The 13812-nt window shown below is 32.0% G+C and overlaps 1 protein-coding gene across 1 annotated transcript; it reads left to right on the top strand.

Annotated features, from left to right (window-relative positions):
• Window positions 1-121: 121 nt before the first annotated feature.
• Window positions 122-6176, top strand: LOC132719566 (uncharacterized). The gene is made up of 4 exons (XM_060703344.1): window positions 122-217; window positions 1523-1725; window positions 2192-2380; window positions 5148-6176. The coding sequence occupies exons 2-4, from the start codon at window positions 1587-1589 to the stop codon at window positions 6131-6133; spliced, it is 1314 nt and encodes a 437-aa protein (XP_060559327.1). The 5' UTR covers window positions 122-217; window positions 1523-1586; the 3' UTR covers window positions 6134-6176.
• The last annotated feature ends 7636 nt before the right edge of the window (window positions 6177-13812 follow it).

The following is a 13812-nucleotide window of genomic DNA, read 5'->3' as shown; positions in this document are numbered from 1 at the left end:
TTTCTCGTGTCATAGTAAAAACTTATGAATGAATATAGAATTCTCGCGAGATAATATCCCTTATTTTAAATGTTCATGTACTGTATATGTATTCTACACCGAAATATATCTGATCAAATCTAACATATTTGTGTTTATTTCAAATGAAGTAAAAATAACTGAAGATGACAACGATATTTGATTAAAAATTATTTTACCCAAAAAGTAAACAAAACAGGTGAGTCCTTTGACGTAGATCTACTTATCAAAGGAAAAATATGCGCAATTGCACTGTTAGTTTGTCAGTTTTGTTGTCGTTAAATATACGTATATGAATGAGAAAATGTAAATTGCTATGTTTTAAAAAGTTAAGACTTTGGTATTATTCGGATAGTCATAGTTTCCGAATTAGTTTAGTAAAGTAGAGATGCTATCCAATTTAACACAGGTGTGTACAGTACAGGTACCCACTGCTGCAGTAAGGCGGAAATAAATAATTTGACAATTAATGGACATTTATTCTTTATCTCGTTCTTTTTAATTTTAAACTAATGCATACGATTTTTGAAGAGTTAAACATACTTTATTTTATACACAAGTTACAGTGATCCAGAATATTTATAGATAGATTTAACCATAATTTGAAGTTAGATGTATACTTTGAAAACAAATACTACTTCATTTATATTTTGCTACATTTTAAGATTTATGATTAATAATTTCACATTCAGCGCTATTTCTGCAGGTGATAAGTATCTAACATGCTCTATTTTTTGCCCTTTCTAAAGAAGAAAAAAACTGATTGGTTTCTGAAGCATATTTGATTTGATTTTCTTTGGACCGGGCGGTCAAGGATAACCTACGACTTGCACTTATTTCCAGTAGGGTCCTTACCTAAGCAGACTCCAGAGACAGCTATGAGATACAAGGGAATCCGGGAACTAGTCCCTAGCTCTTATTGAAAAGATTCCTTGGTTCTTTTACATGCACAGTGTATATAGCACTGATACATGCGAAGATTACCTGGATTTCTTACCAGTACACCTCTAGTTAGGTGGGAAACACTGAAAGTGTTTCTGAAAAATCCCAAGGGTGTTACCCAGGATCGAACCCGGAACCTCAGGAGTGACAGTCAGTGGTCTAACCAACTGAGCTATCGCGCCACTTATAATTTCAAAAAAATATGTGTATTTAAATGTGGCAAATGTACCACAGAAGACAAATATCTAAATTTACACATATGAGCCGTGTCGTGACAAAACCAACATAATGGGTTTGCGACCAGCATGGATCCAGACCAGCCTGCGCATCCAAGCAGTCTGATCAGGATCCATGCTGTTCGCTTACAAACCCTATTACAAGTAGAGAAACTGATAGCGGACAGCATGGATCCTGATCTGCTGAGACTGCGCGGATGTGCAGGCTGGTCTGGATCCGTGCTGGTTGCAAACGCAAACGCACTATGTTGGTTTTGTTGTGACACGGCTCATATCTTTATATTTTCAAATAAGAAATATACAGTATAGTGGTAACCACATTTCAGACAGAAAAGACCAATTATGAACATAGACTAGACTTAGAAGAGGACTCAGTATACGGGTGTAAGGATGGGTATATCAATGGGAATACAGTATAAAACTGTGAGGGACAAAGAGAGAGGAGATTTTATAAAATGTATTCCAGATCACAAGTATCGGACATTTCCTCGAAGGCTGATGAAAGAACCATTCTCACTCTTATTGGATTGTAAGTGATTAAATTTTTCACTTCTCCTATTAGGAGAAGTGAAAAAATTGATAGGATTGATTACAGTGTCCTATTATTTACTTTTTATGTCAGAATAGTAATTAGTATAAAGATTCATTTATGCTCAACTGAGAACCAAATTCTTGAGTGAAACATTAATTACTGATGTGATAGCAATATGATGACACAGTTGTGACCAAGTCAAAAATAATTTAAACATCTTGAATAGATTCTGGGATACTTTTGTTTTGTTCAGAATCTTGCTTCAATAGAGGAGAAAAGATATTGCCCATACATAAATTAATACAATCTTCATTTAAAGTACAACTTGTTCAAAAGGTTTGCAACCCATGTAAGGATTAATTTCACACTCCATAGTTTAGTAGGTATAATTGCTTTTAATGTGACATGTTTTTAACATGATTACTCAATACTGTTTTCTATATCTGTAGTTGTAATCTTTCAGTTACCCATCAAAAGGCAGTGGCACAGGATTTGTATTGGTGGACTGATGCTCAATTTCTCCCACATGATGACACTGTATTATTTGTAACTTCCGGACCATTTGAACCTAGAAGCCAGCATGCATGGGTCAATCTAAGGCATGCACCAAATGGCAGAGTTATCAAAATGGAATTAGAGAGGACCAAGCTTGGTAAATTTATTTACTAAACTGTTTATGCAAGCAGCAAAAGAGAAATTAAAAAGCATAATTACAAGTACCCATCTTAATAACAATATAAATCTGTGGTAATCCTTGGCATTTTCTTACTTTTGAATTTTGGTCTATACAGAATTGTTATCAACATTAAAAGAGTAATACATAATGTCAACACCAGGACAGGTTTACAATAGAATTTATTTTAGTCCAATTGTATAGAAAGCTATAAGCTGTTAGACACACTTTCGAATCTGTTCCTGGAATGAGCAATGAGTGTAAAATTTCTTGCTCAAGGAAACAACAACTTGCCCCTAATGGGGTTTGAACCCATGCAACTAGGGATCATTACATTTTAGGCTAATGCGTTAACCACTCAGCCATGCCGCCACTCTACTTTTGAAGTTGGAACCAACCATTGTTATGTGTATATAAAGTGACTTTAATATCATAATTTGAATGTTTTAGTAACCATCGATATATAGTCTAGCTAGTAAGACTATAGACTTATATGGCTTTGCAATGGTGGCGAAGGCTTGACATTAATGTCAGTACCACTCAAAACATTTTAATTCTTTTTATAAATTAAGCTTTTGCTTTAGATGTCACAAAAATCATATTATCACAGTGGTAGAGATCAGTTAATTTTCTTTTGTAGCCAAACAGAAGTAATTAAGATACTTTTTTAAAAAATATATTAACAAATGATATACATGTACTTATGTAGACATATATGTTTTAATAACAAAAACTGACTGCATAAAATTCACACTGACAGGAGTAACACTGGTGGATGCTTTTAAGATGATGAAAATATGTCCTTGCCATTTTTATCTAGTATCAAATTAATCTGTTTTTAGTATACAGTTTATGTATTATGTAGATTAAACTGACCACTGTTGAAAGATTTACTCAGAACTTAGTATGTCTATGTATATTTGTATCATAGTTTGGGGACCTTTCTGTTTAAAATGTGTCAGAGTTAAATCGTATACTTAACATGCAAAGTGCGTTAACTGGAGTGCAGGTATTAGTTACCCACACTGCAGAGCATGCCCATTGTTTGGTTCATTTTGTCTGGGGTTTACATATTGTGACGACGGGGAAAGGGAAAGCGATAGAAATATCATATTCAGATGCTCGTTCATTGGTTCATTTTTTCTGGGGTTTCATATTGTGACATCAGGGAACGTGTTTATATGTTTGACTATGATACAAAAGAGAAAGAACATCAAAACACTCAGCAATCTGATAAATACTGGGGGGGCTACGCCCCCTCGTACAAATCAGATAGCCTCGTGATTCAATGCTTTTTCTATTACATAGTTTATCATGGTAGTCAGACTATTCTCTCCCTTACCAGTTCCTCTCCTGACGTTTCCTCCCTGACGATTCTCTCCCTATTTTGGGGGAGAACGGTCTGCATATTTGCAAATAAGCAGACAGTTCCTCCCCATCTTTATTTTTATTAATATATTATTATTGAAGTATTTAGATGTTTAATAAATGGATAAGTTTATTATTAAATTATAATATTAATTGATATAAATTAGAAAAAAAAATTTTATTGGAGTATTTAGATGTTTAATACATGGGCATGTTCATGATTAATTGATATAGATTAGATAAAAAGATTTTTTTTAGCATATTAGTATATTATTCTGATATTTTTTATTAGCTCTAACGTATACTTTTTAATGTGTTTAATTTACTTGATTAGGATAATCATTCGATATTTATTTTTAGGTGAGGTTTTTGTTGTTGTTGTTTTGTTTTTCTAATAAATAAGAAAAAAAATTATAAGAAAAAAATGATTTATAAATTTTAATTGCTAAATTTCATACTTTTCTATAATGAAGAAAGGAGTTCAATACACATGTGCATTAAGTTTGCTGTCAGAGATTATTACGGAGTTTATTAATTCATTATTCAAGAATCAAGGTGTAATCTAATGATTAAAATAACTGTGAAAAGGAGTTGATAAACAAATATTTTTATTACTTATTTGGTAATATATATTGTTTTATGTTAATGACTACATGTTCTTTAATCAATTTTGAATAAAAGTAAATGTGAAATGTGATTGCATACCAGTTGTTGCTTATTTATTTTCTATAACATACTTGTAACCACCTTATTCACTATTTAACAAATGAATGAATATCACTAGACCTTCACATAATTACAGGTGTATGTATATCAATCACTGTCCATTAAAGACACCTCTCACAATGAAGGTGTTAATAAGATTAAAATATGAAAAAGGTGTTAAATTTACAAACACTTTTCAGAATCAAATAAACATAAAATGCACTTTACTTAATATCAAATACATTCTTTTAATAATCTTCAAGAAATATTATTAGATTAAGTAAAAACTAAAATGATAACTAACATATAAAATTTGGGGGAGAACTGTCTGCATATTTCAAATTTGGGAGAGAACCGTCAGGGGAGGAAACGGTTAGGGAGAGAACCGTCAGGGAGAGGAACTGGTAAGGGAGAGAATAGTCTGTCATTCGTTTATCATAGTAGGTCAAGAAAAGTGAAATTGTTATTATCAAAATTGTTGCAATAAATATATTTGATAAGATTCATTGTAACAACAAATTGTGAGCTGTATAAATACCTCAAAAACCTGGTTTTTGAAATATGGATTACATTTATATTGTAAGGTAAGATAAAGACAGAAACGTTGCTAGGTATTTAAGTTTGTGTATTTTTGATATCATAGTATATTTTTGCATTTGTTCTATATTTTCAGGTGGTGAGACATTTTCACACACAAAGATGGCAAATCTTCCCAAACTTCAAATGCATCCATCTGGGAATTATATAGGTTATATTTCACCGGAGTCAATCAAACTTGAGACTGTGGAACATAAAGATGTGTTTAACAAGTATAAAGACTTACGCATGTGTAACTACAGGTTTATATCATTTGCCCCTAATGGAAGACTAATGGCTGTACTGATGAGCTGTTCTAAACAGTATGAACTCCTGGTATCTATGATAGACAAAGGCTTTGCCTTCAATGATCGAGTGGTTGATTTAAGCAAACTATTACCAGGTTTCCGTATATTTCACTACAACGAACATGTTGAATGTAAATGGTCACCAGACAGCGAGCTTATTGCAGTGTGTTCTTCCATTAACTTTATGTTCATATTAAACAAAGATTTACAACTGGTGTTGAATATTGTAGCAGATGTACTACCAGATGAAGTGTTCCCCAGCTGGGCTTCTACTTTTGATTTTAATCCATGTTCTTGTCATGAACTGTTAGCTGTTGGGACCAATGACCGATGTGTTTACTTCCTAAACCTAGAGTCTAAGGAGATAGTTGAACAAACAGATGCCCTTAGCAGAGATGCTATCGATTGCTTGCAATATCACCCATTTGGAAAATATGTTGTCATAGCAACAAGGAACTTCAGCCTTTTCTTACTGGACCCATGTGATGGAACCATTCTTCGTAACTTTGATATGCACTCGGAAAGTCCAAATTTGAAACAGATCATGTATAGTGTACCAAATTTGATACGTCTTTCATTTTCAACAACTGGGAATCAACTTGCCACCTCTGCAAGTGATGGGAGAATTCGAGTGTATCAGATGCCACAGTATATTTCACTGTTTGACCTTTGTAAATGGGCCATATTTTCTTGGGTTCCTAGTACAAAATTGAATGAATTACCATTACCAAGCCAAATTGTCTCAAAACTTCTAGCATATCCTTCTATGAAATGATTTTAATCATTTCTGCAGGGATAAATATTGGGATTTTATAAAATATTTTTTTTTATATACACATGTAGTTTTATTCAGAAAAGTAGGTATCATATCTGAAAATTCTGAACAGAACAGTAATTTATTATGTCAAATCAAATCATTGGCATGAATAAATGTGGAATGAATGTCAGGAATAATCCTTAATAACTAACCACTGTGAATTGAGACATATTTTTCACAATAAAGTATAGTGTAATTATACTGGCACACTGTATCTCTAAAATAGAGATATTTTTCATACTTCAGTTTCAAGATGTGTCAAAGTTCAGACTGATTATCAGACAAAATGTTACAATGGTTTATTTTAGTCCTCCATGTGTTCTTTATTTGTCTTTCCAGGATTGTTTGATGTTTTTTATTGTAAAATTATTGTGATGAAAGCTTGAAGCTTAAAGGAAACACTCTAAAGTCTGCTTCAGAGAGGTAATCAGTGCAGATCATAGCTACATAAGGAAATATGGTTGTAACCTTAGAGAGATTTGAACTCGATATTCCTATGGTTAAAGAGCTAGTCCTAGCCTTTTAGATGAAAAATGTTACATACTAGTATTCAGATTAAACTTTGTTGCTTCAGTACATTTAAGATTTGTTGTAGATTTTTCAATCAAAATTTCAAGGTTTTGTTTTACTAGATACCATATTTTGTTTTGTTTGTTGAACCATTATTGTCAAACCTCTAAATGAGTAATAACACTGCTGGGTCAGTGTGGATTGAGGAAGCTGAAACAAGAGTTTCACCTCTTGTGGGATTCAAAGAGTTGTCTAGATTAGTTAATACAAGTTGGATGCTATATGTACACCATTCTTCCTCAAAATACTTCTTTGTTAACAAAGAGACAATTATTTTAAATAAAGAAATATATTATTTTGATAAAAGTGATCATGTTGTAATAATAAAACTGCAATATGTTTTTATAATATACAATTTTCAAACATTTGTTTCCATGAAGCTGTGATAACATATATTTTTGTTACATATAAAACTTGTTTTATCAAATAATTTATTAAAATTGTAAAAAAATATACATTTGTTTATTCCTATGCTGATCATCTATATAAAATTATATGTAGAAGTGAGCATAATAACCTTTGATGTATTATTATTTCATAAAAGTGGGAAGATCCTTTGTTTTTGCACTTTATATTTGGGCAGATTAACAGTACCAAAGAGAAAGAAATCTATCCAGAATTATAAACCGATTGGTTGTGATTGAAAGCACTGTCATGAGATGACGACTTAGTTGAGCTATGAAATGGTAATTTGATAAGTAGCGATACCAATTAAGTAATCATAAACCATTAAATTTAGGAGTTTAGTTTATTTTTAACCAAATTATTGAAGCATAAGCAAATGTGTTGTTTTTCAAATTTTATCAAAAAAGCAAGTGTTAATAAGTAAGGTGTTGTAGCATTTATAAAACATTTACTGAAGGATATTGTTGGTATATGTTGACGATAAAGTAACCTAAAATGACATTATGTAGCCAATGTGCCCGGATGATAGCCTCAACCCTTCTCATACTACCAGTAAGGCGTCTAAAGCGATTTTGAGGAAAATATTGCCATTCTTGGTGCAGAGCTTGTTCCAGGTGGTTCGTACCATTGCCCAAATAAAATTTAAAATTTCAGTTGTGGTCAAGTCGAAATTGAGGCAATTGCTGCGTAAATATATATTATTTGCACAATAAATTAATTTATAAATTGCTAATGAAAGTCAAGATGACAAGAACTTTAAATGGAATTGACTGTTGATGACACAAAATATAGGTTCACTTCATGATGGCTCACCCTGGAGGGTTACTAACAAGATATTGTGAATAATTTGAATTGAATGAAATTGTATCTTTCTATTACCTACCTGTAAGGATACACATTTGATATGACCCTGTTTTGATCAAAAGTGTGACAGTCAAAAGCACAAGTTCAGTAGGGATTTACATCACCATCAATTTTCAGGGGTCAAATGGATGGATGCAAGTTCAGTTATTAAAGGGGTCCAACCATTTATACAGGGGGTCTGTAGAATCTGGCGACCCCGGTTCGATTCCGGACGCAAGTCACTTTTGTTACGATTGATCAAGAAATCCTTTCTACGGTCATTCTCACTGTACCTCTGCTCTTGCATGTACAGAAGTACTGGTAAACTGCTTGACAGCCTGGGTGGCTGAACTGTGCTCTGGTAAATTCAATGGCTTACTGCTATGATCCAGGGAGAAAAGTACCAACACCACCACCATAAAGAGTTCCCAACAACTAATTTCAGCAATCCAACTCCTTACCCAACGAAAGTGCTTACTTATTTTATGATATATGTAACAAATTTGCGTACTGCAAGATTTTTCTTTACTTAAGCAAGATTTATGGAGCCAGAATTACTTTTTTTATGGTTTCATTTGGATGGAAGATCTCAAGAATTGTGCAACCAAGAAATATTGATGCCGTATGCTGCATCCATCAGGATAGAACAGTTAAAAGGACTCCACTGAGGTTTAAAAGTCTAAAAACATAACATTTGAATTTCTTACATAAATGAGCTGGGGCACATTAAACAGTAATATATGCAAAGAAAGTTAAGAAATATACTTTGAAATAAATTGAAAATCGTATTTTTATGCTTTTCTCAGCCTAATTTGAGTGAAAAGTGTTTAAACGCTTTTCAGTTTGGGTCAGTTTTTTACAATTTGAATAATTATTCTGGAAAAAACGGTGTGCACGAATCATCTGAAATTTTGCACAAAGATTAGTGGTCTAAACCTACATCAAATGGTACAATTATCTGGAAAAAAATATTTTCAGTCTCATCATGTCAAAAAACCTTAGTGGAGTCCCTTTAATCTCCCGGAGGAACTAAACTTCTGGGCAATTACATTGTATCATTAGAAGATCAATATATACAAGTGTTGTCAAGGCAAGAATGCTTGTCCTTTACACATGACCCTCCTGTCAGAACTAAAAATATTTTTAAAAGATTTATTTAAGTGTGGACTAATAACTTGGTGTAAAATTTCAGATAATAATATGTGAAAAATAATTTAAAATTAAGAAGCGTTACAATCAGGTCAAGGGTAGCACAAAAATGCAGTATTTTCAATTTAATTCAGTTTACATTTTTATTACAAATATCTTTTGCATATCTCAATTATAGTGTCCCAGCTGATTTGTGTAAAAAATTCAGATTTTTTTGTTAGGCCTTTGTACCCCCCCCCCCACCCAGCGGTGGCCTAGTGGTTAAGGTGTCTGCCTCTCAACCCAGAGATCCTGGGTTCGAGCCCTACTCGGGTCGCGACCATGTTTCTTCATATGACACCAGTACTGGTTGGTTCCAGGAAGCAGACTCGAAGTGATTAATATAAGTTGCAAGAACTTGTTTCGCAATCGAGCTTAAATAAATATGTTTAAACAAAAACAAGAGGGCCATGATGGCCCTGAGGTCGCTCACCTGTATAAAGGCCCCCGAAGCGGGGCCAGTTTAAACCCCAGGGCTTTTATTTGAACACACTTGGAATTAAGACACCCATTTGAAGATGTTTCATGATGTTAAGTTTTTGCTATACACATATCAGAAAAAACAATGACCTTCTCACCCCCCCCCCCCAGTTCATTGGGTTTTTTAAAAGAAGATTTTTTAAGTTTTTACTATACACATATAGTTAAAAACAATGACACCCCTGGGGCGGGGCCAGTTTTGACCCCAGGGCTTTTATTTGAACAAACTTTGTAGACACTTATTAGAAGATGTTTCATGCTTAATATCTAAACTCTAGCTATTTGGGATTTTTTCAAAGAAGGTTTTTTAAGTTTTTGCTATACACATATATGGAAAATCAATGACCCCCGGGGTGGGGCCAATTTTGACCCAAGGCTTTTATTTGAACAAACTTAGTAGACACCCATTGCGCGCAACTGTAACAGATAGAACCAGAAGCATGAACAAAAACTTGACAAGAAGGTGGCAACATTCTTCGAAGCAGAGCAACGGGTACGACTTTTCCAGTGAAATGCGATATGGCGGAACCGGAAGTAGGGAATGCTTTGATCAGTGTTTTATCTGCGGAAGAATAAATCACAAGTCTAAAGACTGTTGGTATCTGAACTAGGATAATGCGGACAGACACTCTAAAAACTATTATAGCAAAGACAAATTCCAAATGTTTAATAAATTTAACAATGAACACAAACAATGTAAGTGAACGTAATAAGACTACTTTGTTAGAAAAAGAATCCAAAAATGAGATTTCATCAAATAACAGTAACATGTGTATTGCAACAGATTACTGGATCGAGGTATGTGAGAGTAAAACAAATAGTTTTACAAATGTAGATAATTTGACTTTGATTTTCTCTAATATATATTACATTAACATATCTGGTATATCTCAAATAAGAAATAACTATATAGTAATATTTCAGTCACACACAAGAACCTTTCAATTAATTCCGTTAAATAAAAAAGTCGGTTTCGATATGTTCCTACAAAATGGTTGCAGGAAAACTTGTATTATGTTAGGTGGCATGTACACTCTTTCTTTTACTATTGTTTATAATGTATGTTACGATTTTATGTTGTATTCCACAATTGATATTTTACACATATGTCTAAATACGCGAAAAATTATCGATTTGATAGTAAAAGAACGAATATTTATAGACACTATTGCATCTGATAATCAAATTGTTACTTTTGAACAATCAGTGCCATACAATAAATACGGAAATGATGAATATAATTGCAAAGTACTAAATAATTTTACGCTCCATAAATCAAATTTTCCAGATAATAAATTGTTCAATTCTAAGTTTAAAAAACGAGGTTTACATATTGCACACCTTAACGTTAATCACTTAATGCCTAAAATAGACGAAATAAAATACAATCTATTAAACAAATTAAATTCGCCAGATATTTTCGGCTTTACTGAGACATTTCTTGGTGATGATACAACAGACGATGAATTAAATATAAACAATTTCACACACAAAAGAAAGGACCGTAAAAGTTGTCACAAAGGCGGGGGAATTGTAATATATATTGCTGACAAGGTGCCATATCGGCGCCGTTACGATATAGAAACGGACGAATTAGAATCTGTTTGGTTTGAAATTATTTACCCAAATTGCAAACCTTTTCTTTTAAATTTTATATATCGCCCACCAAATGTACACCAATCTTGGATTGACGATTATGAAAAACAGCTAAGTATAATAGATATATCAAATATAGAATATCATATTCTAGGAGATGTCAATATAAACTTTTATCCAATGAGTAAAAAGAAAAAATATGACAATACAAAATGGGGTGATTTGATAACGAAATATGGTTTGAAACAACTTATCACAGATCCTACTAGGATAACAAAACGTACCCAAAAAATTATAGATCATGTTTATACAAACAGTAGCAGATATATTATTGAATTGTTTGTTTCTGATACCTCATTAAGTGATCATTATGCGATAGGTATTTCAAGATCAACGAAAGCATGTACCCGATTGATTAATGAACATAATTCGATTAAATATAGATGTTTTAAAAACTTCAATGAAATTGATTTTCAGGTAGACCTTGCTTTATCCGATCTTGAAATAGTCGAGCACATAATTAATCCGAATGAATCCCTTAGCTTATTTTACTCCATTTTAAATACTATCTTGAAAAAGCATGCACCAATAAAAGAAAAACGTATCAAACGTGAACACCGGCCGGAATGGTTTACTGATGAGATAAAATATCTAATACATGAACGCGATTACTATCATAAAGTAGGGAAACATGAACAATACAAATTGCTCAGAAATAAAATATCATCAATAATTAAAAAAAGTAAAAGAGATTTCTTTAACAATGCTATTAAAAATAACAAAGACCCGGCATTTTTATGGAAAAATTTAATGGACGTTTCAAATCTAAATAAAAAAGGTTGTATTACAATGCCAGACAGACTAGTGACAGGTAATAAAGAAATTTACGGAAATGTAAATATTATAAATGAATTAAACAAGTATTTTGTCAATATCTCGAATGTCATACATAAAACAAAGTTTTCAAATACAAATTTTTCAAAACTGAAAGAAACTTTAGACCAAAAGCTAATATATCATGAATTTAATATTGAATTAATTACACCGTTTGAAGTAAAACTTATTATTGAAAAACTGAATATTAAAAACTACAGGATTAGATGGAATTGGACCAAACATCATCAAATATTGTGGAGATTATATTACACCAATAATTGCATCAATTATCAATAATAGTATTAAATCTAATATATTCCCAGATGATTTAAAAAGAGCTCGAGTTATACCTATTTTTAAATCGGGGGATAAGAATGAAGCAAATAACTATCGACTGATATCAATTTTGTCAACTATATCCAAAATATTTGAGCGCCATATTGCCAAACAAATACACTCATTCTTTGAAAAAACGAACATAATTCATAATAAACAATCAGGATTTCGTAAAAATCATTCATGTAATACTGCACTCATTAGTTTAATAGATACTTGGTTAAAAGATGTTGACAGTGGAAAAATTATCGGGACTGTATTCTTAGACTTAAAGAAAGCCTTTGATTTGGTTGACCATGAAATACTTTTGCATAAACTTAAACTTTATCATTTTTCTGAAAATTCCGTTAAGTTTTTTAAGTCATATCTTTCTAACAGAATACAACTGGTTAAGATAGGTAATCTACAATCTCAGACAATGAAAATAATTTCCGGTGTTCCACAAGGCTCAATACTAGGACCTTTATTATTTCTAATATACATAAATGACATAGCTTTCATTGGTAATGATATAAAAATTGATTTATACGCAGACGATTCTACTCTTTATGAGTCCGGAGAAAATATATCAAAAGTAGAAATAAAACTTCAAGATCATTTAAATAACATTGACAAATGGTGCAAAATAAATAATATGGCCTTAAATCCAGATAAATCAAAATGTATGGTAATAGGAACAAGACAAAAAGTAAATATTATGAGAAAATTGTATCTTAAGATAAATGAAATAGCTCTTGAAAATGTAACTGATCAAAAAGTCTTGGGTATTTGCATAGATAACAACTTAAAATGGCACTTGCAAATCGACAATGTTTGTAAAAAAATTAACGGAAAAATTGCCTTATTGAAAAAAATATCGTATTTTTTGCACTTTGATATGAAATTATTGTTTTACAATGCATATATATTGCCCATTATGGACTATTGTTGTATTATATGGGGTAAAGGAAACACAAACTACATAAATAATGTTTGTAAGTTACAAAAACGAATTGCTAAAATCATTTTACAGCAACCACAAAGATCTCCGTCAATAAATCTATTCGAAACTCTTAACTGGTTACCGTTCCTTGACAGATGTAAATACCACACGGCGGTGCTTGTTTTTAAAACTTTAAATAACATGGCACCAACTTATATGACAGAACTGATGACTTTATCTGACAACAAAATATATAACTTAAGATGATATTGTATTATGGACAAGACCTAAAACAAATTATATTAAAGACACATTTTCTTATTATGGCATGAACATTTGGAACAATATACCTTTAAATATTTGTAATGTTAATAACCTTAAATGTTTTAAAGAAAAATACAAAGCATATCTTGATGTTCAT

Source organism: Ruditapes philippinarum, unplaced genomic scaffold (assembly GCF_026571515.1).
Source record: "Ruditapes philippinarum isolate M1 unplaced genomic scaffold, ASM2657151v2 ctg116_1_1_1_1, whole genome shotgun sequence".
NCBI classification, from domain to species: Eukaryota; Metazoa; Mollusca; class Bivalvia; order Venerida; family Veneridae; genus Ruditapes; species Ruditapes philippinarum.
Note: the sequence above shows the minus strand (reverse complement) of the source record. Positions and strands in the feature narration are given on the sequence as shown.